Raw genomic sequence first — 27,247 nt, 5'->3', positions numbered from 1 at the left:
CCGCCCGGCCCACGATCCCTCCCGAGCCGCGCTACCGGGGGTGCGGCGGCACCGACCGCGCCGGCACCGCACGCACCGGGGCGTGCGGGGCTGCGTGAGGAGCTGCTGCACGGCGGTTGTGCGCTGTGGGCGTGGAAGGATGAAATATGGTGCTTTACAGGCATGGAAGAAGATGAGTCAGCACCTCAGGGAGTTCGCCGCCGCGGGCCCGGAGCCTGCCGTTAACCGTGCGGGAGCCGCGGGGATATGAATTGCCGTCGCCCCGGCGCCTGGGTGCCCGCGGCGCGCAGGGACTGAGCAGGAGCCGGACGGGCCATGGGGTGTCCTGCGTGGGGCCTCGCCCGCACCCCGGGCACTGCCGTCTCCGGTAAGCGATGCCGGGTTTAGCGAGGCCGGGTTTAGCGGTGCCGGGTTTAGCAATGCCGGGTTTAGCGGTGCTGGGTCATTTGGAGCGGCAGCGGGTGCGTTGGCTGTCCCCGCTGCGGGGGGAATGTCACCGCGGGGGACCCTCTGAAGGAGGCAATGAGAGGCTGGAGCCGGGAGCGGGGCTGCTCGGGCACCGCGGGGTGTGGTGGGTCCAAGCCAGGGGGGCTGTCCTGGGTCGGGCGCTGTCACCTTTCATTGTTTTCTTTGACAATCACCGTGGCCAGTCGCTGATGAGCTGTAGGAGCGGTTTTTTAGCCGAAGGTGACACAGAATTGTAACAGCGCCCCACTTTTTGTTTGAGTTCATTTACCTTCTGCCAGCTCGGCTCTTTGTGTGCGACACCTCTGAGATTTTAGAAGCCCTGTGTGACCTCCCCTCGCCGTGTGCCTGAGCCGTGCACAGCCATCCCAAGGGATGAGGAGCCCTGGGGCTCTCCTGACTGCAGGGATTCGCCTCTCAGAGACGACCCCTGTTGGGAATGAGCCCTGGTTCGGGTGATGCTGGGTGAGCTCCTCTCCCAGCCGCCCCTCCGTGCTGCTGTTCCTGAGCTCCCCACGAGGATGCAGGGCTGGGGTCGCTGTTCTCTGCCTTCCCGGGGCCAGGAAGGGGAGGCCGTGTGAGTGGAGAGGCTCCATCCGGCGGCTGGGCTCCGAGGGGCTGGGCTCAGAAGTGGGAGCAGCCCTGGACGTTTGTGTCTCCTTAGGGACCACAGCGTTTGTGGGGCTGTGCCATCAGCACTGTCCCTGGTCCCTTGTGGGGACTCTGAATGATCCCCAATGCTGCTCATGCCACACGTCCTGTTCCTGGTGAGTGTGGAAAGGACCGTGCTGCTCCCTGGGCTGGAAATCTCCTTTCTCCTCCCAGGGGTTTATTAAAAATTGGTCCTGGGCAGTCCCTGGGCTGCCGTGGGCTCTGTGCCTTTTACCCCTGGTGGAGTGGGGTACCTCAGGCCTTCTGGGTTGGCCTGTTCCCTCCTGGTCAGTCAGAGGAGACCATCCCAGCCCTGGAGCTTCCCTGGGCACTGCTGGTGGGAGCCCCCACTGGGGCTGCCCCTGCTGGGGCTGCTCACTGGGGTGGGATGAGATTCCCCCCTCCTGCTGCCACAGCTGTGGCTCCACCTGAGTGCCTTTCCCATGAATTCAGTGTTTCCCACCCCTGACAGGGACTTCACCTTTCTGGAGAAAGTCAGCAACACGCACTGGAGAACTTGGCCCCATGCTCCCACCAAGCAAAGTGACAGCAGGGCCAATAAATTCACCAATCACCATGAAAACCATCATCATCTTAAAGATGAGAGTCAGACCCCTGAACTAATCTGATGGAACATGATTTTGTAGCTTTTCCCAAGCAGGCCAGGCATCCCAGGAATGCCGTGTGTCCTGTGTTGTGTCTGTAGCAGGGGCTGTCAGGCTGAAGTGGGGATTTGGTGTTGGAGGAAGGGATGGGGATGACCCGAGTCCCCTTTGTGTGTTGAGGGGGAAAGGGCTGTGCTGCTCCCCAGACTGGAAATCTCTTTAAACTGGGGTTTACTGGGAACTAGTTCAGGTCACCCCTGAGGTGCTGTGGGCTCTCTGCCCACCCTGCCAGGCTCAGTGAAGGACACGGCCGCTTTCCAGGGCCTTGTGGAGCCCTGGCCTGGTAGGTGCGGGGTGGGGGTCAAGGTCCGGGGGGATCCAGGCCGTGGGGGTTCCCACAGGGTCTCTGTGTTGGTGCTGGGCCCCCCAAAGCAGGTGCATTGCAGGGGTGCCCCGTTCCCTCCGGGACCCCCATGCCGGGGGGGCCTGAGGGGGTGCGGGATGTCCCTGACCCCAGAGGGTGAGGCTGGGGCCACTCCAGGGAACAGCCGGGCCATGGTGGCCATGTTTGTTGTGGGCAAATGGTGGCTGTTTTTCCCAAGGCGTCAGCCAATCAAAGCACAGAGATCTGCATCTCATTTGGGTACTGCAGCATGGAGCTGTGCGGCTTCCCAGGATGGGGTGGCCGGGGACCGCCTCGTGTCGGGGTCCTGTGGCCCTGTGCGGGAGTCAGAGGGGCGCGTGCCACCCCCGAGCAGGCGTTTTGGGAGGCAGCAGTGTCCCCACACACTGCGTGCCATAAATAAATAAATACGTGTCCTTGTATGTTTGTTGTTATGTTCCCATCCCGGAGCGGCTGGGACCCCTGGGCAGCGAGCAGCTTCCCAGTGCAGGAAAAAGAAAAGGAAGCAAATGGTGTGGAAATGCATGGCAAATTGGGATGCAATACACAGCGGGGCTCTCCCTGCTGCGTGACCCCCAGCCCGGGGAGGGGGGCGGGGGGGAATGAATTACGGGAGGGCGGGAGGAGACGCGGGGATCCGGCAGAGGCTGTGTCCGGGCAGGGCCAGGCTGGGCTTTGGCCTTTGTCACCGGGAAATGTTTGCTGAAAATGTCCCACATTGCCCATGCACGAGGTGTGAGGAGCAGCGGGAAGGGCTGGGAAAGGCTCCAAGGACGTGCAAAATGCGACAGTTTGGGGTTTTCCTTGGAAGAGGCTGAGCTGGAGGTGGCTCCTGGCTGGGGAGTAGGAGCTGGTTTAGGTTCCATGTGTTTGTGGGATTAAACTTGCACCCACAGTGGGGAGGATCCATCTCATCCGTCTGGCCTGGGACATGGAAGCATCGCCCAGCCCGGGCACGTAGTCAGGGCCGGGAGGGGATGGTGACATTCCGGTGCGTGTCGTGATCTCCGGGGCATCCCTTGGAGCATCCCTGCGCGGGCGGTGCAGCCGGAGCTGCAGAGGGTGCTGGGAGGGTGTTCCCAGGCTTTGTCTCTCGGGACGAGGAGCGGATCCCTGGCCGGGGCAGCCGCCGGGGCTCCGGATGGCCCCGGGGCAGCGGCCGGCGCTGGGCGGGGGGCTGGCGGCTGCGGCGCCGCGGCTTTGGGGAGATGCTCCGGGCCGGGCTTCCACCGCGAGCCGCTTCCCCCGGCCGTGCCGGGAGCTCGGGGGAGCTGAGCGCGGCTCGGGAGCCCTCGGCCGCCGGCTGCCGGTACTGCACGGGACACCGGGACACCGGTACTGCACCGGGACATTGGGACACCAGCAGGGCGGGAGGCAGCGGGACACGGGTGCGGGGGGATGGAGGAACAGGACCAGCTCTTGGGCCAGGGAGGGGATCCCCCAGCTCCCGCGTGCTCGGGAGCCCAGGGCTGGGGCATGGTCCGTGCTGGAAATGCGGCTGCAGCGAGTACCGTGACCAGCGTGCTGCCTCCAGCCACCCCGAGTGGGAGCAGCCCCAGCGAGCTGTGTCTGGTGCCAATCCCTGGGACTGGAGGGCAGGGAAACCCCCCTGCAGGGATGTGTCAGGGGTCAGCCTTCCTCCAATTCCCTGGCACCCACAGGCTGCAGAGACCTGAAATAAGCAGCAGCTTGAAGGATGGTCCCTTCCTCACCATGGATTTTTCTGGCAGCGCTCTGTCTCGCCCAAATGCTGCTGGTTGAGTCAGGAACTCAATTCCTGCTCCCAGCTGAGGGAAGATCAGCTCTCAGATGAGGATTTGTGTCAGGAGGTTGGTCACTACAAACTCCATGTTCCCTGTGTGGGTCTGGGAACCAGACTGGGACCAACCCTCTGAGCACTGTGGCTCTCCAGTACTTAAAGGCTTATAAAAAAGGGAGAGTGGCAATTTAAATGGGCAGAGAGTGATAGGACAGGAAATTGGTTTTAAATTTCCACAGGAGAAATTTAGGTTAAATGTTAGGAGGAAATTCTTCCCTGTGGGGTGGGCAGCCCTGGCACAGGTGCCCAGAGCAGCTGGGGCTGCCCCTGGATCCCTGGCAGTGCCCAAGGACAGGGTGGACATTGGGGCTTGGACGCCCTGGGACAGCTGGAGTCCCTGCCATGGCAGGGGTGGCACTGGATGGGCTTTGAGGTCCCTTCCAGCCAAAGCCATTCCATGGGTTTGTGATCCTGCTGTGTGCCTGCTGGGCATGAGGACGGTCAGAGCCTGGTACCAGCGGGTTCTGAGCTCTGCAGGCTCTGCCAGGATCTCCAGGGTACCAGCAGAGCTGGCTGCCCCTGCCCGTGGCAGTGCTGACCTGCCGGGGAAGCCCCAAGGTCACCAGCAGGAGAGCTGGGGAGGTTTTTGCACACTCTCATCATTAATACCATTTTCAACGGCGTGCACAGCGCTGGCCACGCTCCCCTTTCAGAGCCTCCCTGCTGCTGCTGCTGCCCTGACCCCCACCCCAGCACCGCTTCAAGCCAAACATTTTCTTCCTGTTTTTCTGAGGGTGCGGCTCTTGTTTCATCTCGTTGGGTGAAGCCGATGCAGTGAGAGAGTCTCTATGGCAACAGATGTTTATCGAGCCCCTGAGATGAGGCACAGGGCTGGGGAAAGCACCACAGCATCTGGGAGGGCTCTGGGGGTGCTGGAATGCCACGCTGGGAGGGCTGGAGTGGGGGCTGCAGGATGGGGGGGTCTTGCTCCCTGTCCCCTGAGCCCCAGCCTGGCTGAAGGACCCTGGGCTGCTTCCTGCAGAGGGAGGTTTGGATTTGGACAGGGGCTTTTGCCTCAGCCCTGCTGGGGAGAGCTCCTGGAGCCTGGCACAACCGGCCCAGGCTTTGCCAGCCCCTGGCTCAGGATCACAGGGCTGTTTGCTGTGAGCTGGGGGTCCTGGCCCTGGCACTGCCACATTCCCTGTCTCTCCAAAGACATCAACGCCCCTCCCAGCACTCCCAGGAGCGGACTCGGCTGCCGCTGGGGCAGGTCTCAGCCATGGAGCAGAGCAGCCAGGCCCATCCCGCCTGCAGGTTTGCTGCTCAGGGCTGCACAGGGGGCATTTCCCAGGTTTGGCCACAGCCACAAAGCACAGAAGGACAAGCAGGGTGGTGCTGGTTGGGCTCTTGGGGCAGGAGCTGGAAGTGCTGAGTGACTTTGGGATGCTTCCGAGGCTTTGGGGGTGCCGTGGCCAGCAGGGACAAAGGGAGCTCTGTGTCCTTGGCAGGTCCGGGCTGAGTGGCTCCACCCTCGGTGGGGCCTGGCACCTTTCAGGAGAGGCTCCCAGCACGCTTGGAACACATTTTAATTAGATTAGACACTCATTGTGTATCAGCTGTCTCTGCTCCAAACCGACCCTGGAGCTGTCCTGCCTCCTGCATTTGGGGTGATGCAAACACGGGGTGACCGTGTCAGGCTGGAGGGACAGCAGTGCCACCTCCCACAGCAGTGCCACCTCCCACAGCAGTGCCACCTCCCACAGCAGTGCATCCCGGTGTCCCACAAAGCCTGGGGGAGGCATCTCCTCCGGGGACTGAGGCATGCTGGAGGAGCGTGGGTCAGTCATTTAGAGAGGTTTTGGGAATTCTGTCCCTTTCCCTGAGCCTGGGACTCAGGTTGTCTTTGTGAGCCATGTCCTTCCCCATGTGTGCTGGTAGAGTTGCCTGGAGCTTGGGGGCTGCCAGGACAGGAGAGCACGGTGCTGCTGCTGCTTGTTTCAGGTCTCTGCAGCCTGTGGGTGCCAGGGAATTGGATCAGGAGTTACTTGTTCTGGTGGTTCCCTGGACAAATTTGCGCTGTGAGGGAAAAGGACAAATTCTGGTCTGGCAGCCGCACACAGCCATGTGCCGGGTCACGAACAGTGAAGGATTCACCCCTCGTGGTTGCTCGTGGCCCAGACCTGGCTGCACACAGAGGAGAGAGGGGACAGGGCAGGGGCTGTGCCAGGGTCCAAGAGGGTGCCTCCCTTCTCTTCAGCCCAGCCCATGCCCTGGGTGGTGCCAATGCTGACCCGGGGCAGGACAAACTCAGAGTCCTGTCTGAGGTGTCAAGCCCGTGCAGGGAGCGGTTTCGGGGGGCTCCACAGACAGGGGACACCCGAGGAGACCACCCCAAACGGGGCACGGTTTGCCGGGGTGCTTGCCCCCTCCCGGGGGTCCGTGGGGTCGGGTACCTGATTGTGGTTAGAAAACTCCTCCCCGGCATCCCAGAACGACAGCGAGTCCCAGCATCAGCGGCAGCTTCTCGGCGGGGTGGAGAGAAGGACCGGAACCTGCCGTGCCCAGAGCGGGGTGAGTGCCAGCCCTACCCGGGGCCGGCACCCACCGGTGACTGCCACCTCCTGCCACCCGTTCCGCTCCCTCCACCCGGCCGGGAGCAGCTCCGCCCCGGTGCCACGGTGACCTCTGCCCGGTTACCGAGCGCGGGGCCGAGCGGCGGTGGGGGGGGCACGGCCCGGTGCCCGGAGCCGCCGGGCGGTGGCGGGAGCGGCGGCGGCCGCCAGGTGTCGCTGTTCCCGCGGGAATCCCGGCGGAGCGGAGCGCTCCCCGTGCCCGGTGCCGCTCCCGGTGCCGCTCCCGGTGCCCCGTGCCCCTCCCGGTGCCGCTCCCGGAGCTCGGTGCCGCTCCCGGTGCCGCTCCCGGTGCTGCTTCCTGTGCCCGGTGCCCCTCCCGGTGCCGCTCCCGGCGCCGTTCCCGGTGCCGCTCCCTGTGCCCGGTGCCGCTCCCGGTGCCGCTCCCAGTGCACTCCCTGTGCCTATTGCCGCCCCCGGTGCTGCTCCCCGTGCCATTGCCACTTCTGGTGCCTGTTGCTGTTCCTAGTGCCCACTGTCACTGCCTGCTGCCACTCCCCCTGCCCCCCATGACTCCCGCTGCTCACCATTGCTGCCATTGCCGTTGCCATTGCCATTGCCATTGCCATTGCCATCGTCCGTGTCTTCTCTCAGCATGGGCTTGGTGACCTCCAGGGAGCCGTCGTGGGGCTCGGGGGTGATGCCCAGCAGCTCGCAGAGGAGCGCGTAGACATTGACGCTTTCGAAGGGCTCCACCTCCAGCCCCTTCTTGAAGGCCGGTCCCACGGCACGGAAGATGGTTTTCATGTTCATGGCCTCGTTGTCAAAACCGTGTTCCCCTTTGTTGAACTGGACCTTGTACCTCTGGAGGGGAGAGCAGGAATGTGACCACCCCAGCCCCACTGCCCCCGCACGCCCCACCTCTCCCACCTCCTGCACTGCGCTCTGCAGCCCTGGGCTTTCGTGGTCTGCTCGGTTCCTTTCAGTTTTGGGTGTTGATCTGTTGGTGCTAAACTCTGCAGAATCCAGAGGTGCCTCCAGACATGGCTCTCAAGCAACTATATCGTGCAGGTTCCCTCCCTAAACGTCGGCACAGCCAAATTTTTTTGTACTGAGGAGCTTCCAATGCGAAGCTGCCTGCTGCTCTTGATGCTGGGCCTTCCCTTAGGTCAGGCTAGGATATTCTGCAATGGATGTTCTGCAATGGATATCCTGCTTTGGATATTCTGCATTGGATATTCTGCATTGGATATTCTGCATTGGGTATTCTGCAATGGATATTCTGCATTGGATATTCTGCATTGGATATTCTGCATTGGATATTCTGCATTCATGCAGCTCCTACTCCAAGGTTTCTGGATACTTTCTCTTCTCAACAGCAGAGAAGATCTTTAACACAAAGAGCTGGAATTTATATCTGTGTGTATGGAGACCAATCAACACAAAGGCCTAAAGCTGGGAGGGTGCTGGGGTGGGAGGGGAGGAGTGAGAGGCACGTCCCAAAGGACAGCAGGACATGCCTGAGCGTACACCTTACCCCATGGATCACGTAGCCTGGATCGCTGTACAGCAAAAGCGGGGTGATCCGGGAATGGTTGGCGTAGTGGAACCTCTTTGGAAACTCTTCCTTCTTGTAAACGTGCAGCTTTGGGTGGGCGTTTTTCAGGACTGAGTACACGTGCTCTAGTTTCCCTTCCTTTGGCACCAGGAGTCCATTTGGTCCATAATCTAGGAGTTCGAAGTCGATGTCTTGGAAGGTGAAGTTGCTGACGGTGCGGAGGTGAATCTCGTCGGTTTTCAGGACGGTCTCCATGCCGTGGTCGGATGTGATGATGAGGTTGAGGGTTGACTCCAGGCCGCTTTCCCGGATACGCTGCCTCAAGTAGCCGACGGTTCTGTCCACCTGCTTGATCATGTTTTTCCTCTGTGTGGATTCGGGGCCGAACTTGTGTCCCGAGGAGTCTGGCTCCCCAAAGTAGAGCGTGATGAAGTCGAGGTTGTCCACTGTGAACCATTCCATGACGGTGTCGATGCTCTGCCTCCAGTTGGTTTCGTTGCTGTAGTTGAACAATGCGGGTTCCACCAACTTCTTGTACACTTCTTCCCCTTGGTATTTCGCTTTGGTTCCAGGGAAGTGGATAGAGCCTGTCTTCAAACCCTGTGAGTGGAGGCATTCCATAAACTCACCTGAACTCTCTCGGCAGCATCCTTCCATCTGCCAGTGCAGCCACCTCCTAACATGATTAGTTCATTCAGTCCCCAATGTCTACTTCTGCCTCTAATGAGGTTTTCTTGCTCATTGCCAATTAAAAGTGATTAATTGAAAGCACTGCCCTTGCACCTGGTCCCTTCACTGTGTTTTAACACCAGTTAAAACTTTGGAACCAGTGACCCATTTGCGCCTTGCATGGGCCCTCCACCTCTTGACCATCAAGACATTAAGGTGTGTTTTATTGGAGTCAGAGGAGCCAATTGTCAGGCAAATGTGGGCAAAGGTCTTGGGCTGGGGTTCGTCCAGCCTCAAAGCCAGATTCCAGGCCTGCTGGCCTTGCTGCAGTTCCAGGGGAGTGGCCCCTGTCGCTGCCCCCACCCAGCTGCCCTGGATGTGCCCCGGGCTGTGTGGGGCTCCCAGGCTCAGGATGCTCCCCGAGGAACTGGCTGAGGCTTCTTTGAACAGGAGCAGGATAACCTGCTTTATTAATGTCTTAATAAAGCTGAAATGCATCTATTATTTTTTGCTATTTTTAGTAGAATGTTCATAATTATTCCTGCCAGAGTCTGGGGATTTCAGTTTTTTGCTGGTCTAATTAGCCTGACGTTCATAGGGAGGCTGGGATCTTACGGCCACTAGGGATCCTGGCTTGCCTGTAGCTTTTCCCGGGGGATGGCAGGTTGGATGGGTCTGTGCAGGGTCTGTGTGTGTGAGGAGGTGCCACACTTGCCTGTCTCTGGGCAGTGATCCAGATGGGGAGGCTGCCGTTGTCCCACCAGCTGCTTATGCCTTGTGTGGTGTAGTAGGGCAGTTTCACTCCTGTTTTGGTGTTGAACCACATGTTATGGATCACCCCGTGGTTCTCCATGTACCTCCCTGTGGGAGAGATGAGAGGAGGGGGTGAGCCAGGCTGTGCTGGGGGGTCTCACCCCCACACTGGGTGTAGGGCAGAGGGGACCTTTGGCCTCCCCTTCCTACCCTTGCCCTCTCCCAGGTGGGGTCCCAGGGCAGGGAGGGAGATGCTGGGGGACTGCTGCTTCCCTTGTGGGTTAGTTGGTGTCTGGTGGGTCTCACCTGGACCCAGACCCAACCTGCAGTGGTTGCTGCCCTCTGGGCACGGGCAGGTTCCCATTGTCCTGGGTGTATCTAACCACAAGGTGTTTCACTTTCGCTGTTGCTCGCAGTCTGCGAGGTCAGTGAGCAGAAGTTTCCGTTAGAAGGGAGAGATGCACTTTGACTCCTACATTTTGTGCTATTTTTGTTTTTCTGGTCCTGAAGACTGCGCAGTCCCTTCTGCACGACATCCCCATCCTCCCTCGTATTGACGCTGCCTCCCTGCTTTTGCCCATCAGCAGATTTCATTAGCATGCTCCACTCTTTCATGCCAAGGTTATTAATTAAAATCTTAAATAAGATTGGCTCCAAAATCGATTCTTCAGGAATTCCCCTGGTGCCCTCCCTCCAGCTTGACAATCTCCTCTCAGCATCCACTCTGTCCTCCTCCCGTAGCCTCTCACTTCCCCACATTACAGATTTTGTGCTAATCTTCATCTTCTCCATCTTAACTAATGATTTCCCATGTGGCACTGTATCAAATGCACTACTGAAGTCCAGAAAGATTAAATTTAGAGTATCTCCCTTGTTTAAAAAATAATTTATCTTATCAAAGGAGGCTATCGAGTTGGTCTGGTGCTATTTACCTTTGATAAATACAGGTTCAGTTCATGGAATCCCAGAATGGTTGGAGTTGGGAGGGACCTGAAAAACCATCCCGTTCCACCTCTCTGCCACGGGCAGGGACACCTTCCACCGGACCAGGCTGACTCCAAGCCCCGTCCATCCTGGCCTCGGACATTTCCATGGATGGAGAAATCTGTGCCTCACCACCCTCACAGGGAGGAATTTCTTTGTGTCTGGTTTAAATCTACCATTTCTGCATCTCTTGCCTGCCTGCTTTGAGGCTCCGTGTGCTGCAGGGTCAGGATGGTCTGGGTGCCTCCTCACCTCGTGTCCTTCACTGGCCCCTAAGCCCTGACCCTGTGTGGTTGTGTTTGAGGGTCCCAGGACAAGGGAAGAAATGAGAATCTTCTCTCCATGTTTCAGAAGGCTGATTTATTATTTTATGACGTTATATTAAAATGCTATACTAAAAAGAATAAATAAAGGAAAGCATCAGAGGGCTAGAAAAGAATGGAACGGAATGAAATCATAACAAAAGCTCATGACTCTCAGAGTCCACAAGCTGGACCATGGTTGGTCATTAAGTAGAAACAATGCACATGGACCAGTCAAAGATGCACCTGTTGCATTCCACAGCAGCAGATAATTATTGTTTTTCTTTTCCTCTGAGGTTTCTCAGCTCCTCAGGAGAAAAATCCTAGCCAAGGGATTTTTCATACAATACGACAGTGACAACCCTGCCCTTCCCAGCCCCCGTGCGGCACTCACCAGTCAGCAGCGTGAAGTGGCAGGGGCTGGTGAGGGTGATGAAGGCAGGAGTCATGTACTTGGCCTTCACCCCGTCCGCAGCCATGGTGTCCAGGTTGGGGGTGTCCACGTCCTGGTCGTAGTTCCAGCGAAAGCCGTCGAAGGACACCAGGAGGAGCTTGCTGCGGTTGGGCGCCTGCTGCAGGGGGATGCATCTTCCCAAGGACAGGGCAGCAAAGAGCAGCCCCAGTGACAGGAGCATCTTCAAGCCCTTGAGCTGGAACAGCCCAGGTGTCCGGAGAGCTCTCATTAATACGTGCAGGGTGGGACCAAGTCCAGTCCTTATCTAATCCTGCAGTTGCTGATCGGGTGTGTGGCTTCAGCCAGCGTTTGCTATCAGGACAAGTGTCTGTTGTTTGTCTCTCTAAGGTAGATTATCTTAAAGTTCTTTCTGGGTCAAACACCAAATCTGCGTCTTCCCTCAGTGGCGGTGGTGCTGTTCTGGTGTGTGTGACCAGGGAGGTTCCTGGTGTGGTGGGAGGCTGGGACCCTGCCTCCACAGCCCCCTGTCCCTCTCAGCCCCCCGTGGTGTCCTGTCCCCACTCCTGGCTCTCGGTGCCCTGCTCTGTGCTCAGCAGCTCAGCCTCAGAAGGCAGCTCACGCCCCAGGACTGCTTGTCCACCTTGAGATGGAGGCTCAGGGAGGGGCTTGGATTTACCCACAGCTTTCCAGTGTGGCTTTGTTGAGCTGCTCACTGGAGAAGGAGGCTTTTCCTTGGATCCTGACCATGCATCAACCCTGGAGATGCTCCTGAGGGTGAGCCCAGCTCTGAAGCCCTGTGTCCCACTGCGCTCTGCTGCTCTCCACGGGTGACCCTCTGCTCGTTCACTGCTGAGCTTCGCTGTATCAGCATCCCACCCTATCAATATCTGCTGGTTTATGGCTTCTCTGGGGTTTAATCATTGCTGATGACTCGTTTCTCAGAAAAACTGAGTTTGAGGTTTTTGCAGAGTTATGTAACAGAGGTTGCCTTGGTTGCCTGGGCTCTGAACTCACAACCTTTATGTCTTTGCTGATCTTCCTCTGCTCAGGTTGCAGATTTATTCCTTGGTGCTTTGCTTCCTAACTGCCAGCCGCCCTCTCCTCAGCAAGCAGAGCTGTCTCCACCCGGTTTTCCCTGCCCTGTCTGGGGTCATTCCTTGATGTTTCTCCCCATAACTGGGCTGGGTAGATGAGTTTTAGGCACATGGGTTTGTTCTTCCTGGATGGAATGACAGCCTCTTTGTAGTCCTGAGCATCTCAAATTTTCCCACCTGGACTGATTTGTCAGGGGGCGTTGGTGTCTCTTCCAGTGTGGGTGTTTCCCTGGTGTGACATGGGACAATCCTGCAAGGACACTGCCAGAGCACCAAGGGATCCCAGCAGGGACCTCAGGGCTGACACCAGCTGGGAGTGCAGCCTTGGGCATTTGCAGGCAGTGAAATGCTGGGGTGGATCCTGCCCTGAGCCCCCAGCCCTGCGATCCCAGCCCTGAGCCATCCCTCCTGCTCTCGGAGGGCTGGACTAACAGCACCCCAGCCCTGGTGTCTGCCAGCCCACACTGCACTCCTCAGCTCGGTGTGCCTCTCTGCCAGCCCTGCACCTTCTCTGCCAGCCCTGCACCTTCTCTGCCAGCCCAGCACTGATGTTTACTCAAGGAAGTGTTTTTTATCTGCGTGTGTTGCCCTGAGTTCAATACAGTCCTTCAGTGAGGACAGAGCCTCCTGGCAGCACCGAGGGTTTAAAGGGCTCATGATAAAGATGTTATCTCTTGCCAAGCTCAGGGAAAGTCCTAAATATTCAGCTGTTCTGAGGTGGGTCAGCAAGTCCCTGTGCCGCTGCTAACAGCAGGTCCTGATAACGTATCGTGTCCATCGCTCCTCAGGGAGGGAGGAGATGAGCCAGGAGGAAGCACTGCGCCAATCTCTGAGGAATGCTGGATGTCAGGAGCATTTCCAGGCACATTTTGATATCGGTATCTGAGGAGCACGAGGCACAGATAAAGAACATCACCTTTGGCCACCCTGCCTGGGACGCTGTGAGCTCCTGCTGAAAGGGCTGATTTTGCACTAACAACGCCCCAGGCGCTGGTTCCTGTGTGTCTGTGGCTGCTCTGGGCCCACCACGTCTGCTCAGCATCCTCTGGAGCTCCAGCTCCAGGCTGGTGGCACCAATCCTGCTTCCTTGGAACACTGCTGAGCTCCAAGGGCCCCACAATCTGTCAGCCCTGTCCCTGCTGGGGCTGACACTGTCCATCCTGCACTCGTGCACAGGTAGCTCCATGAAGATTGATGAAGGGGCTACAAATAGAGAACATGAGCCCAGAGAAATCTCCAGCCAGTGGAACTGTCCTGCTTGGTGTCCCAGCCTGTCCTTCCCAGCCTTTGGAAGAAGTGATGTGCTGAGCACCCCACGGGCAAGCTCCCTGTGGCACGTGGCTGCAGGGGCAGTGCTGGGGCAAGCGGCTGCTGAGCACCAAGGAGCGGATAAGCTACGAGTCAGTGTCACTAAAATCTCTGCTGCAGCCTAATGCTGCCCCAGGAGCAGAGCCAGGGACGCTGCAGCATCCCTGGGGCCTGGGGTGACTGTGGGGAGGTGTGGAGCTGTTGGGGATGGGCAGGTGTGTGGTGTGATGGGTGTGCACAAGGAGCAGGGCAGCACTGCCAGGGTGTTGGATGGAACCGGGAGCAGCCCTGGACTTGGCCCGAGCCCTGGAGCAGATGGAGGGAGGAAGGTGCTCCAGCCAAGCTGCTTGGGAGGGCTGGAAAAGAAGAAGGAGGTGGGAAAAGAAGCTTTGAGTACTGTGGGGGGCTCTTCGGGCAGGAGCTGGCTGCCGGTACCAGCAGGCAGGAGTTCGACTCCTACCCCTGAGCTGCTGCCTTGGTGCCCGCGGGAGCTGCTGTGGGAGCTGTGGGGTGTCCCGGCAGCTCCGTCCGCGGGGCTGGACTCGCTCTCCAGCGTGGGGATGACTGAAGAGACCCCCGAAATGACCCCTTACCCTCAGCCCCTGCAGTGGAGGGTCGGGCAGTGCCCGCGGAGCCCAGGAGAGGAACTGCTACCGGCCGGGGGAGCTCGGAGGGACCCCGGGAGGGACCGGGAGGGACCCGGGAGGCACCCCAGGAGGGACCCCTGACCCCCCCAGCGCGGCCGAACTGGGCCAGCAGGGGGCGCTGCGGGGCCGCGGCGGGGCGGGCGAGGCCGGAGGGTCCCGGGAGTGGCGGGGCTGGGATGGAGAGGGGATGGAGAGGGGATGGAGAGGGGACGGAGCAGGGATGGACAGGGGATGGAGCCGGGATGGAGCAGGGATGGACAGGGGATGGAGCCTGGATGGAGCCGGGATGGAGAGAGGATGGAGCCGGGATGGAGAGAGGATGGAGCCGGGATGGAGAGGGGATGGAGCCGGGATGGAGGTCGTGTCCAGAGCAACAGGAGGCCCGGGAACACCTCCCGGGATCAGGGGTGAGATTTCACCCCGGTGGGAGAAGGGAGCCCATCCCGGCAGGGATCTCGGGGCACAGCTGCTTTCCTTCCCCTCCTCGAGCACCGCCCCGGGCTGGAACGCTCTGAGTCAGCTCTGCCCCGTGCCTGCTCTGCCCTCCCCGAGGATTCTCCTCGTGCTGCTCCTCCCTGCTGCCTCGGGGTGATCGGGCTGTGGCCGTCGAGCTTCGGCGAGTGTGGGAAGGGAGCAGCAGGGCTCAGGGCTCCGACAGCCTCGGAGCACGGCGCTGCTGTTCGGCACGGGGGGCGGGCTGGCTGGAGGAGCGGGGGTGATGGAGCCCGGCGAGGGTCTCGGCTCCAAGCTTGAGTCACTGGCAGCGCTGTCAGAAGCCGAGGTTGTGCCCACTTGCTCTCTGCCTTTCCTGGCACTAAATTTGCTCATGGGCTGAAAATCAAGACTCCCTCTTGAGGAAGGCCCGTGCGGGGGCTCAGCCGGGTGGCTCCAGCCGGGGGGACACTGGGGCACCGCTCAAGGCGGGGCAAGCCCTGAGTCAGCAGCAGCTCTGCTTACCTGGGCTGGTGCAGCCCCTTCCTTCTCGGGAGGGTGAGCTGCTCCCCGCTGAGAGCGAGCTCCTCCCATGCTGGGGTCCTTGGGGGGTGATCTGGCCAGCACTCAAGGTGAGCAGAGAGACAAAAGGATGAGAGAAGGGAGGAAGACTCTGTCTCTTGCTCTCTGCAGCCAAGCGCCGTCCCTGGGTGATGATCAGGGGGTCCGGTCCCATTCCCTGGTCGCTGCTACTGAATCTCGTGGTGATTGCCAGGGCTCAGCCTGGGCTCCTCCTTCTGCTCCTCGGCGGGCTCTGACACTGTAGAGAGGAGCAGGGTCAGCCCCGAGCTCTGACCCTGTGGAGCAGAGCAGGGTCAGCCCCGGGCTCTGACCCTGTGGAGAGGAGCAGGGTCAGCCCCGAGCTCTGAGCCTGTGGAGAGGAGCAGGGTCAGCCCCGGGCTCTGAGCCTGTGGAGAGGAGCAGGGTCAGCCCCGGGCTCTGAGCCTGTGGAGCAGAGCAGGGTCAGCCCCGGGCTCTGAGCCTGTGGAGCAGAGCAAGGTCAGCCCCGAGCTCTGAGCCTGTGGAGGGGAGCAGGGTCAGCCCCGAGCTCTGAGCCTGTGGAGAGGAGCAGGGTCAGCCCCGGGCTCTGAGCCTGTGGAGCAGAGCAGGGTCAGCCCCGGGCTCTGAGCCCTGTGGAGCAGAGCAGGGTCAGCCCCGAGCTCTGAGCCTGTAGAGAGGAGCAGGGTCAGCCCCGAGCTCTGAGCCTGTGGAGAGGAGCAGGGTCAGCCCCGGGCTCTGAGCCTGTGGAGCGGAGCAGGGTCAGCCCCGGGCTCTGAGCCTGTGGAGCGGAGCAGGGTCAGCCCCGAGCTCTGACCCTGTGGAGCAGAGCAGGGTCAGCCCCGGGCTCTGACCCTGTGGAGCAGAGCAGGGTCAGCCCCGGGCTCTGAGCCTGTGGAAGGGAGCAGGGTCAGCCCCGGGCTCTGACCCTGTGGAGCAGAGCAGGGTCAGCCCCGAGCTCTGAGCCTGTGGAGAGGAGCAGGGTCAGCCCCGGGCTCTGAGCCTGTGGAGGGGAGCAGGGTCAGCCCTGGGGCTGCAGCCCGGCTCTGCTCTCTGCCTGGGACCCTTCCTGTGCCGCCTGGTTAATCCCGGCTCTGCTCCCCCCGGGCCCGCGGCTCTCGCTCAGCTTCCTTAGCTGATGGCTGTGTCTGCCTCCCATTGATCCCCAGCTGCAGAGCTCATTGATTAACTGCATTTCTTATTACACTTAATGGTGTTTTACTCCTCTCTGTGCTTCCCTCGTGCCAGCTGCTCACCCTGCTCCTGCCGGGCGAATTCCTCTGCCCAGAGAAACCCCCTCCATGCCGGCCCTGCTCTCCTCCCCCTGCCCCCACCCTGGCTGCCCTTTCTCCTGCTCTGCCTGCCCCTTCCTCCTGGGCCGGGCAGTGCCTCTGCCCCTTCCTCCTGGGCCGGGCAGTGCCTCTGCCTGCTCTCTGCCCGTTCTCTGCTCCCTGGGCCCTGCTCCTATGCAGGGCTGATTTTCTTCCAGCGCTTCCTGCGAGTGGCACAGCCCTGCCAAGGTGAGAGGCACTGCCCAAGGCACTGTGTTCTTCCCTCCCCGACACCTCCATGCTCGCCACGTGCTACTTGCTCTGTGCCTCACCTCCTTTCAACTCTCTTGCATGCATCATTCAAAAGCCATAACATTATTTGGCATAAAATATTTACTTAACTGAGCTTTTTGCAAATATTCCCCTCCATTATTTTCCCTCCTTTTGGGAGCAGACACTGCTTCAATGCTCAGTGCTCTCAAATGGCTTCTCTTAAATAATACAGCAGGAACGCATGAACACCCAGTGGCCTTTTCCTTTCTCCTGAAATACTCACAAATGTAACAGTGTCACCAATCCATTAGGGCCACACCAGGACTGTGCTCAGGAGCACCTGCCTGCGGAATCACCTCACTCTGGGTGTGGGACAGGCAGGGAAGGTGCTCCAGGAGAGAGCAGAAATACAGGAGAAGGTCTGACACGATGCAGGGTATTAATATTAATTAAAGAATGTTCCTTTCAGAAGGGGCAGCTGAAGCTTGGCAGAGAGAGTGCAGGAATGAGCATTCCCAGTCTGCTCCCCACAGGATGCTGGGACAAATGCTCCAAACAGAATTCCCTCCACAGGGAATTGGCTGGTCCTGGGGAGGCCAGCCTGGGACACAGGGTGCCTAGAGACATGTCCTCTTGTGGGCAGCAGGATGGGCAGGTCCTAAAGATGGGATATGGAATTGTAGGAGCCCCCTGGAGCCATCCCATCAGGAGAGGCTCAGTGGGTCGCTGCTCTCCTGGGCAAGGTTTGTGGTGCACTTGGGCTTTTGCTTCTGTTTTCTTCTGACAAGGGGAGCAGTTTGGAGCTGAAAGGGAGCAGGTTTGGGTTCTGTTTTCTTCTGAAAGGGAGCAGGTTTGGGTTAGGTGTTGGACAAAACTTCCCTGTGAGGGTGCTGAGGCTGCTGGGCAGGCAGGGACGGAGCCCGGGGGCCCTGACCTGCAGCCGGGGCCAGGCTGAGGCAGCTGAGCACACGCGGCGCTGCTGCTCCGTCATCCCCGGCCCGCGGGACCCGGCTCTGAGCATCCCCGGCTCTGCCCGGGGCTGGGCTGGCCGCGGAGCCCGGTCACCCCGGCTTGGGACGTGCCCGTGTGTCACCGAGCCCCGTTTCAGCGCTCCGTGTTCCAGCCAGGCAAGCAGCCTTGTCCCTGTAATGCCGGCAAATCCCCGCTCCTGCCGAGCCGTTAATTGATTTCCCTTCCCGGCGCTGCCGCCCGTGGCTGTGCTGACACTCGCTCTCCCTGCCCGCGCTCCCGTCAGCGCCTGCGACAGCCAGATCCTGAAATTATTGATAAACACTCATCGGGGCTGGAGCCTGGGAAATTGCCAGCAACCCCAGCGGGTTTCTCTCTTGCCAGCATAATTTTTCTTGATGACAGCATGTTCCGAACTTTGGCAGGGAGGGGACAGGGCTTCCTGGTAACTTTTTTTTTGTTGTTGTTTTATGCATTGGTAGTTTTGAAAGATCTCTGCAAAGAGCAGAGTGGAGACGCTGGGGAACAAATGCCTGTGATTGTCTCTGTCCTCCCCCCAGCCCCACAGAGAGCTGTGCTGGGCTGGATTCTGCTCAGAGCTCTGCTCTCACAGGTCAGCCCTGCTTGTCCATCCCTCTCAGTGCCTCAAGGATCCCTGTTTCTTCCTCAAGGATCCCTGTTTCTTCCTCAAGGATCCCTGTTTCTTCCTCAAGTCCTCTGGCTGTTACCCTGCAGGGACAGCAGGCAGGCTGGTGTGGGCAGGAGCAGGAGAGGCTGCCCAGATCCAGGACAGTCCTCATCACTACGGAGCCTGACTGCTCTGCCAGAGGGCAAAACGCGCCTCTGACAGCTCCCTGAGCTGGCCCCATCCCATCCCATCCCATCCCATCCCATCCCATCCCATCCCATCCCATCCCATCCCATCCCATCCCATCCCATCCCATCCCATCCCATCCCATCCCATTATCCCATCCCATTATCCCATCCCATTATCCCATCCCATTATCCCATCCCATTATCCCATCCCATCCCATCCCATCCCATCCCATCCCATCCCATCCCATCCCATTATCCCATCCCATCCCATCCCATCCCATCCCATCCCATCCCATCCCATCCCATCCCATCCCATTATCCCATCCCATCCCATCCCATCCCATCCCATCCCATCCCATCCCATCCCATCCCATCCCATCCCTCCCCGGATCCGTGCCGGCTGGGGTTGGTGCTGTCCCGCTCACACGGCACACTTGGATGTGGGTGGCTCCTTGGGTTTCTCACTGGGGCTCCTCCTGGAGCTCGGAGCATTTTTCTCTCCGCGGGCTCTGCTAATTACTGGGAGGTTGTGGATCCGGAGCAGAGGGAAGTGTCCTTCTGTGGTTCTGGCGCTAGAAATAATTGAGCTATTTTTCACCTATGGCCAATCTACTTCTGTCTACATCTTGATTTTTCTCTTAATTGCTTGGAGATGCTGTTGCAGCCCTTGGATTCGCAGCCATGTCCAGAGCTTTTCAGTAATCGCCTGGAATTTGTACTCTCTTGCTAACTGGTTGCTGCTTTCTCCTAAATTTGTGCTTCAGCTCCTCCGGGTGGAGCTCACTCTGGCCGGGCTGTGTTTGCCTCCGTGCCGGTGTTGCCCAGCCCCGGCCGGTGGCTGCAGAGCCCGGGCATGGCCGGGGCGGCTCCGGCGATCTCGGGAATGCCCCGGGAGCACATCCCGGCACGGCCCGGCGCTCCCGGGACAGCGCTCCGCTTGTCCGGGCATCAGGGAGCCCGGGGGCCATGCCAGAGCCGTGCCAGGGCCGTGCCAGAGCCGTGCCAGGGCCGTGCCAGAGCCATGCCAGGGCCGTGCCAGGGCCGTGCCAGAGCCGTGCCAGAGCCATGCCAGGGCCGTGCCAGGGCCGTGCCAGAGCCGTGCCAGAGCCATGCCAGGGCTGTGCCAGGGCCGTGCCAGGGCCGTGCCAGAGCCGTGCCAGAGCCATGCCAGGGCCGTGCCAGAGCCATGCCAGGGCCGTGCTGTGCCGTGTCAGCAGCTGGCCAGGCTGGCCAAGTGAAGATGTTCCCGGCGAACTGAAGGGTGTGATTTATCGGTGCTGGTCCCCAGAGGCTCAGGACCTGTCAGGCACCAAAAAATCCCATCCATCACAGTGGGGGAGTGAGCTGCCTCTTTTTTTTATATATATTTATTTTTTGGTGTATATTTTGGCCATTTTCTTTCTCTGTGGGTGCTGGAGCTGCGAGGGGGAGCAGTGAGAAAGGCAGCCCTGGGCATGGGGGCTGTAGGGATGGATGGTGCCTCTCCTTCCCATGCATTACAGAGATCTCTCCCCTGTGCTGTGCTTCTTGGGGGCTGCAGCCCGTGTGAGGTCTCCAGACTGTGCACAAAGCAGGGGCTCAGATGTTCCCCCCAGCTTCTCCCTGTGTCCCCCGTTTGTCCCCTTCTCTCTGCACACATGTGTGTACATCTGTGTGCAGATCTGATTGTTTGCTTCTTTAAAGCATTTTCTTTTCCCAATGTTTATGGGCCATGGGATTGGAAGTGAAGCATCTACTTAATTGCTGTCAGGCAAGGAGACGGGTTATAAAGTTGCCAAGGGAGAAAATAGCTCACTCTGGGGTAGATGCAGGGGAGCAGGGCTGATGAGAAGAGGAGGGGGCGGAAGGCTGGGGGTGGAGGAGATGAGGAGAGAGAAAGAACAGGAAGGGATCAGCAGGCAGTGAAGGAGCTGGCTCAGGAGAGGAGCTGCTGGGGAGGAGGAGAAAGGCCACACAGAGGTGTGCTGGGCAAGAGTCAGCTCCCCTTGGGGAGCCTTCTGTGTCCCCCAGGATGGTGTCATTTGCCTTCTCATGTCATGAGTGTGGCTCCTGGAGCACTTTATGAGGGAAAACAGGAAGAAGGAAGCCCTCCTGTCCTCCCCATCTTCCCCAGCCTCCTGCCTGCCGCTCCAGTTCCAGGTTCTTTGCTTGCAGCCCTCTTCATCTGCATCTCTTTCTTGTTTGCTTCATTATCTCCCAGTGTAACCCTGCACCGTGTCATCCTCATTGCACGGCTCCTCCCTCTCCCTGGTCTCCACATTACTCAGGCAAGGACTCCCCTTCCCATCTTTGAGTCTCAGCACTGCACATAAAAGAGCTCTGATGGCCGTGGCGTGATAGCAAAGACAGAACTTAATTTCACAGCATTTTCATATAATACTCCATAAAACTGAGCAAATTTGCTGGAGTCCAAATCCATCTCATTATGCAGAGTCATTGGAAGGGAGCTTTTCCGTTTGGGGCCTCAGAGCTCGGTGAGGGGATGGTGCAGAAGAAGGGAAAATAATTAATTAGGTGCTGCTCTGGATCAAAGATCCTGCGTTGTAAGGCACATTAAATAAAAGCCTGGCTCGTGGATAAAACTGCACCAAGCCCCGTTTCCCTGGCCCCACACAGAACATCTTCAGTGGAGCTGAAGCTGGACCCCCCTGTGTGGGGAGATCTTAGGCCTGAGTCTGTGCCCCAGGAGGAGGAGATGGAGCAGGAGAGGGGAGATGGATCTGGGCATGGATGGATGGATCTGAGCATGGAGGGGATGGATCTGGGCATGGAGGGGATGGATCTGGGCATGGATGGATGGATCTGGGCATGGAGGGCATGGATCTGGGCATGGAGGGATGGATCTGGGCATGGATGGATGGATCTGGGCATGGAGGGCATGGATCTGGGCATGGAGGGGATGGGATGGATCTGGGCAAGGAGGGGATGGATCTGGGCATGGAGGGATGGATCTGGGCATGGAGGGGATGGGATGGATCTGGGCATGGAGGGATGGGATGGATCTGGGCAAGGAGGGGATGGATCTGGGCATGGGGGGATGGATCTGGGCATGGAGGGGATGGATCTGGGCATGAGGGGATGGATCTGGGCATGGTGGGGATGGATCTGGGCATGGTGGGGATGGATCTGGGCATGAGGGGATGGATCTGGGCATGGATGGATGGATCTGGGCATGGTGGGGATGGATCTGGGCATGGAGGGGATGGATCTGGGCATGGTGGGGATGGATCTGGGCGTGGAGGGGATGGATCTGGGCATGGTGGGGATGGATCTGGGCATGGTGGGGATGGATCTGGGCGTGGAGGTGATGGGTCACGGCGTGCTCAGCCAGGCAGGGGAGCAGGAAGCCTTGAGGAGGAAGCAGGGAGTGTGGCTTTATTCCTTGGCATTCCCCCAGTGCCCTGGTGGGGAAGCAGGGCTGGCTGGAACTCCCCTCCCCGATGGATGGCAGTGCTGCTTGCCACGGCAGGACAGGGCAGGGCAGCTGGATTGAAACTGCAGCAGCCACGGGAGAGGAGAGGAGAGAGCTCGCTTCACTTCACTTCACACTGTTAATTAATCTCCGAGCCAATGAGGATGCTCTCATCTGGTCTTTACTTAATCCATAACCCAGAAATCCTCAAATTATGTCATTTGTTCAATACAGATGAAATTAATTACTCTGGGAAATAGGCAACAAGTTGCATTTCTGATGCTCCCAGCGAGCTCGGTGCAGCCGCAGCGGCAGCAGCGGGATCGCCTGCAGGGCGGGAGAGCTGAGCAGCATCAGCTGCGATCCTGCCGCCGGCAGGGAGCCAGGGCTGCCCCCGGCCGCGACCGGGCTGGGGAGGCTCCGGGATCGCGGGGGATGCGGTGCTGGAGGTGCCGAGCAGCCCAGCTCAGCCCCCGTTTGTGCCTCTGGCTGGGTGTCACACTCAGCTCGCAGGGCTCCCTGGGCACCGGAGGGAAGGAGCAGCCCTGCCAGAGCCCTGCCCACTCCCTGGGGCTCGGCAGGATGTGTGCCCACAGCCCTGCCTGGGGCACGGGGCAGATCCTCCTCAGGATGGGTCAGAAGAGCTGGGCACAGAATTACAGCATTTCCTCACAGAATTGCACCATTTCCTCACAGAATTGCAGCATTTCCTGACAGAATTACACCATTTCCTCACAGAATTGCACCATTTCCTCACAGAATTGCAGCATTTCCTGACAGAATTACACCATTTCCTCACAGAATTGCACAATTTCCTCACAGAATTGCCCCATTTCCTCACATAATTGCACCATTTCCTGACAGAATTACAGCATTTCCTGACAGAATTGCCCCATTTCCTCACAGAATTACAGCATTTCCTGACAGAATTGCAGCATTTCCTCACAGAATTGCAGCGTTTCCTCGCAGAATTGCAGCATTTCCTCATTCCTGCAGTCATTGTGGGACCCAGCAGCACCAGGGATCCTGTGGGGAGCACTAAGGGTGATTCCCAGAGTGTGAGCCACACTCACATCCAGGGGAGCTCCCTCCCCTCAGTGCCTGCTGTGCCCATGGCCAGGGGCTCTGAGCATCCCAGGGCATGTCCCAGAAGGGCTCCAGTGACAGGATGGGTCCCTGGGCTGGGCTGCCTGCACAGGGGGACCCCTCATCCCCTCTCCCTGCTCAGCTGGGGGGTTCTGGGGGTCCCTGACCCCTTCCTGGGGGGAAAGCTGTACTGTAAGTGCTTAAGGCAGGTACCAGCTCACACACAACTAGCAGAAAGAGCTGTTGTAACAAAAAATCCATAGTGGTTGTTTGCTAGAATGGCTGTAATGAATTGAAAAATATGACAAGCTGGTCCAGGCTGCTGTTGGGAGGTGTCAGGGCCCTCAGCCCAGCTCTGCAGCTCACCTGGGTCACCCAACGCTGTGGAATCCTTTCAGAGGAGAGAAAACCCAAGTTTCTCTCCGTGCTATCAATTTAAATAAATTACCTATTACATTAGCTGCACTTAAAGCAAAGCAAGAAATCAATGCCTTGCCTCGGCTGCTCTCAAATCCTTGGTTTGCACCAGGAAAGCTGTAATTGCCAGAGGCCCCCATGCCAGCAGTGCCTGGTGGGGAGGAGCTGTGTGTGGGGCAGTGTCGGGGCACGGCCCAGCTGTCCCCAGCGCTGCTGCCCTGCCCGGGGCAGTGCAGGTACCCCGAGGTGCCCCAGGTGAGTGGCAGCCCCGTGCCAGGCTGGCAGCAGTGCAGAGGCTGGGCTGGCTGCCTCCCTGGGCACCTCGGGGCACCCGAGCCCCAGGGCAGCTGCGTGGCTCGGTCCTGGATCCCTCCAGCCCCAGCTCGCCTCGGAGGGGGTGAGCAGAGCCCTGCCCAGCAGGCAGGGAGGGGGACGTGGGGCAGGGATGGATGCAGGAGGCAGCAGGAGGCAGGGATGCAGGCAGGGATGGATGCAGGCAGGGATGGATGCAGGCAGGGATGCAGGGATGGATGCAGGCAGGGATGCAGGGAGGGATGCAGGAAGCAGAAATGTGGGCAGAGACCCCCGTGGGAGCTGGGCAGGGCAGGATCCCAGAAGGCAGGGCACATTTCAGGAGCAGCCTTTCAGACATGGCTCTTTCCTTTGTTTTTTTTCCTGCTGAAACTGCTGCCTGGTGCAAAGCTGCTCGAGCTCCTCAGATAAATTAGCATCCAGGGGATTGTTTTCCTCTACATTTTGTGCAGTTGCATAAGAGGGAGGAACAGAGGAGCCCAAGGAGCAGATTGCTTTGTAGAAGCATGAAACAGCCGCTGCCCCTCCTGCTGCCAGAGCCCGGCGCCTGCAGCTGGATGGGGCTGCAGGGTGGGAGCGGGGGGAGCTGGCTCAGCCTGGGCAGGACAGGGAGGGCAGGGGCTCGTCCCAGCGTGCCTGGACATCGCCTGGGGCTCTTCCCAGCGTGCCTGAACATCGCCTGGCCGCTGCCGGGTGTCCCAGTCCGCAGGGTGGCCGTGCCCAGCAGTGCCTGCAGACAGCCCAGCCCCTGCCCGCTGCTGCTGCTCTGCCTTCAGCTCGAGGGGACGGGGAGGCTCCTCTGCAGGGAGAGCCGAGGCAGCCCCAGCAGGCTGCAGGAGCTCCGGGGGCTCCCCGGCGGGGGCCATTCCCAGCACGAGGAGGAGGAGGGGGAGGAAGGTGTCAGTATCCACTCAGCTGCCTCCCCCCGGCCCGACCCCGTTGATTGTACCGATCCCGGCGTGAGGAGATGTGTGAGGATCGATGTCCCTCGGCCCTGCCAGCGGAGGCACGGCCTGAGGGTCTGGTTTAACCCTTCTCGCACCCCGGCGCGGGTCCCTGCTGGGCTCAGGGGCTCCGGCCCTGCTCCTGCTGGCCGGGCTGGGCTGCAGACGCGTGGCTCCTGAGCTGAATTATTCCCTGTGAGCCCGGCCCACCCCATCCTGCCAGCCTCTGACCTCCCTGGGGGGTTTCCCTGTGCCTGAGCGGGGGGAGAGGTGCCGATGGGCTCCTCAGGCATCACCTCCGGGCCGTGGCCTCCCGGCCGTGCCCAGGTGGGTCCGGCCCGGTGAGGGCTCGGCTCAGCGCCCCAGCGTTACTGCTTCACCTTCCCGCAAAACCCCGAGAGGAGCTGGAAATGAGCAGGGGCAGCATGAGAGGCCCGACGAGACTCAGACTTGCAGGAGGGCGAAGACACTCGGGGAAGGGGGAGGGAGGGAGGGCGGGCAGGGGCTGCAGAATGCCGGGGGTGCTGGGCAGAGGAGCCGGCCCGGAGGAGGGAGCGTGGCTGGGAGCGCTTTCATAACCCTCAGCCAGAGTGATTTTCTGAGGCATAAGTGATGCAGGTAAACAGGATTATCTCACAGAAGGGACCAGTGAAATAATAAACATCTCCTCCAGCACCGCTCCGCTGAACGAGCGGGGGGCAGGAGCAGCCCCGAGCGAGCCCGTGCGGGGCACGGGGCTGCAGGCGAGCCCTGGCCCGGCTCTCCGCTCCCGTGAGTGCCGTGCCGGGCCGGGCCGGGCCGGGCCGTGCCGGGAGGGCTCTCCGGGGTGAGCTGGTGTCCTGCGGGGGGCTCGGTGGAGCTCGCAGCCTGCAGGGACCCGCGGCTCCCCAGCCCGGATCGCTCGAGGGGAGGGAGCCGTGGGGGCTGTGCCGTGCCCTGCCGGCTGCCGCCGAGGGCTCTGCCCTGCCCTGGCACTCTGCTCCTCTGCCCCAGAGCCCGGGGGTGCCGGGCTGGCTCTGACAGGGCCCTGCACGTCCTGTGGCAGGGGCGCTGCTGTGAGGAGGGAGTGCTGGGAGCCCCTCCGTGGGCAGGGCACGGCAGCCCGGGTGCGACCGGGGGCAGCACTGCTGGGGGGTCTGAGGGGTTTGAGGGGTGCAGTGGCCACAGGCAGGGCACGGCAGCCCGGCTGTGACCGGGAGCAGCACTGCTGGGGGGTCTGAGGGGTGACCCCCAGGCAGGGGATGCGGTGCTGGACCTGGGGGCCTCTGCTCTCCACAGGGATCTCCTTGGGATGCTGCAGGACTGAAGGCACAAAAGTCTCCCTTGACTTTGTTGCGGTGACAGTCTCAGTCTCCTCGGGCTGGGAGAGGCTCTTTAGCCACATTAACAGTCTGAGATCTGATGGGAAAGATGGAATAACTCAGTCTCCTCCCCACCACTCGCTTGAGGTTCTGACAGAATTGCCACAATTAGAAAAATTCACCTCAAAGCTTCATCTGTGAAAGACCAAACCGTGAGGAAGTATTTGGCCCAGAGGGAAGCAGAGGAGGAATTTCAGCTGCCTCTCATCTTTCATCATTTGCCTTCTCCAGCTCCTATCTTGGCAGCCCCAGTATTTTGCTTTGTCTCCTTCAGGTGACTAATCATTAGACTAATTAGTTGCTAATCAATGTTTAATTAAAATGTAGCAGTTAATTACTGGAGGTGGTACCGCAGGTTGACTATGAAGTGTGATGGAAACATTTTTAAGGGCAGTTCCCAGGGAGCTGCTCCCTGTTCCTCGGCTCAGGGGTGCTCCAGGCTCCCTCCCCTGGGAGCTGCAGGTGAAACACATCCGGAGCCAATTCCATTGCCTGGGACCAGCTCCTGGTGTGGGTGGCTGGGAGCACCCCTGACACTGTCCCGTGCTGGGGATGGAGGTGCCTGGGCAGCTCTGGGCAGGGCGGGATGAGGAGGATGTCACCAGGCTGGAATGGGAAGCAGCCAAAGCAGGAACCCAGTGCCCACCCAGGGCTGTGAGGCCCTCACTCTGGGAGCTGTGTGAGGATCTGGGACGCTGCTGAGCGTCTGCCCAAACTCCCAGTGCAGGAGAGCAGCTCCTGTTCTCCCTGCTCAGCCTCTGCCTGTTCCCATAAACCCCTCGGAGGGCCGGGAGGGAAGGAGGCAGGGAATCGTGACCAGCCGGAGCCAGGAGGCTCTGCATGCTCAAGCGTTGGAAAGCGCTGGAAATGTTCCGTGAGTGGTGCTATGTAGGTCACCCAGGTGTTCCTGCTGCCTCCAGGAGCCGCCTCCACTCAGCCCTTGGTGGGGAGCCTGAGCCTGCTCCTGCTCTGCAGCTCTTCCCCCTCCCTGTGCCCGCTGTGCCCGCCTGGGCGGGGGCTGCTCACGGCTCTGGGGGCTTTGTGCCAGCTGGGGGCACCGTGTCTTGTTCAAGGCTCTGAACCCCTACAGCTCCACAGGGTGGGCACCTCAGGGAGGGCAGGGACCCCCAGGATGGCTGTGCACGAGCTGTGTCCCCTCCTGGGGGCTGAGTGGCGGGGGCTTGGCAGGTGCCGTGCTTGTGCCAGTGGCACC

The 27,247-nt window shown here is 59.9% G+C and overlaps 2 protein-coding genes across 3 annotated transcripts in view; one reads left to right on the top strand and one right to left on the bottom strand.

Annotated features, from left to right (window-relative positions):
* Positions 1–27,247, top strand: part of RBFOX3 (RNA binding fox-1 homolog 3) — a 139,316-nt gene that overhangs the window by 909 nt on the left and 111,160 nt on the right. The window contains exon 2 of one of the 2 annotated variants that reach the window (XM_064395457.1): positions 161–367. The gene's annotated coding sequence lies outside the window, so the exon portion shown is untranslated. Of the gene's footprint in view, positions 1–68; positions 368–27,247 lie in introns of those variants that run through there. The other variant, XM_064395467.1, reaches the window with a different exon arrangement.
* Positions 2,744–11,600, bottom strand: ENPP7 (ectonucleotide pyrophosphatase/phosphodiesterase 7). The gene is made up of 6 exons (XM_064395453.1): positions 11,114–11,600; positions 9,396–9,541; positions 7,991–8,611; positions 7,041–7,317; positions 6,337–6,435; positions 2,744–5,959 (listed from the first exon to the last, which is right to left on the bottom strand). Exons 1-5 carry the CDS (start codon positions 11,400–11,402, stop codon positions 6,347–6,349), a joined length of 1,422 nt encoding a protein of 473 aa, XP_064251523.1. The 5' UTR covers positions 11,403–11,600; the 3' UTR covers positions 2,744–5,959; positions 6,337–6,346.

The sequence above is a fragment of the Passer domesticus genome, chromosome 20 (assembly GCF_036417665.1).
Source record: "Passer domesticus isolate bPasDom1 chromosome 20, bPasDom1.hap1, whole genome shotgun sequence".
Classification (NCBI taxonomy): Eukaryota; Metazoa; Chordata; class Aves; order Passeriformes; family Passeridae; genus Passer; species Passer domesticus.
This window is presented reverse-complemented; position numbering and strand designations above follow the sequence as displayed.

What these genes read in the sequence shown, in the direction of transcription:
- ENPP7 (XM_064395453.1), bottom strand. Translation starts at nt 11,402, where the DNA reads ATGAGAGCTCTCCGGACACCTGGGCTGTTCCAGCTCAAGGGCTTGAAG. An exon ending in GGATCACTGCCCAGAGACAG is followed by an intron (nt 8,612 to 9,395) that starts GCAAGTGTGGCA and finishes CTCCACTCACAG; the next exon opens with GGTTTGAAGACAGGCTCTAT. An exon ending in CAGGCTACGTGATCCATGGG is followed by an intron (nt 7,318 to 7,990) that starts GTAAGGTGTACG and finishes TCTCCCCTCCAG; the next exon opens with AGGTACAAGGTCCAGTTCAA.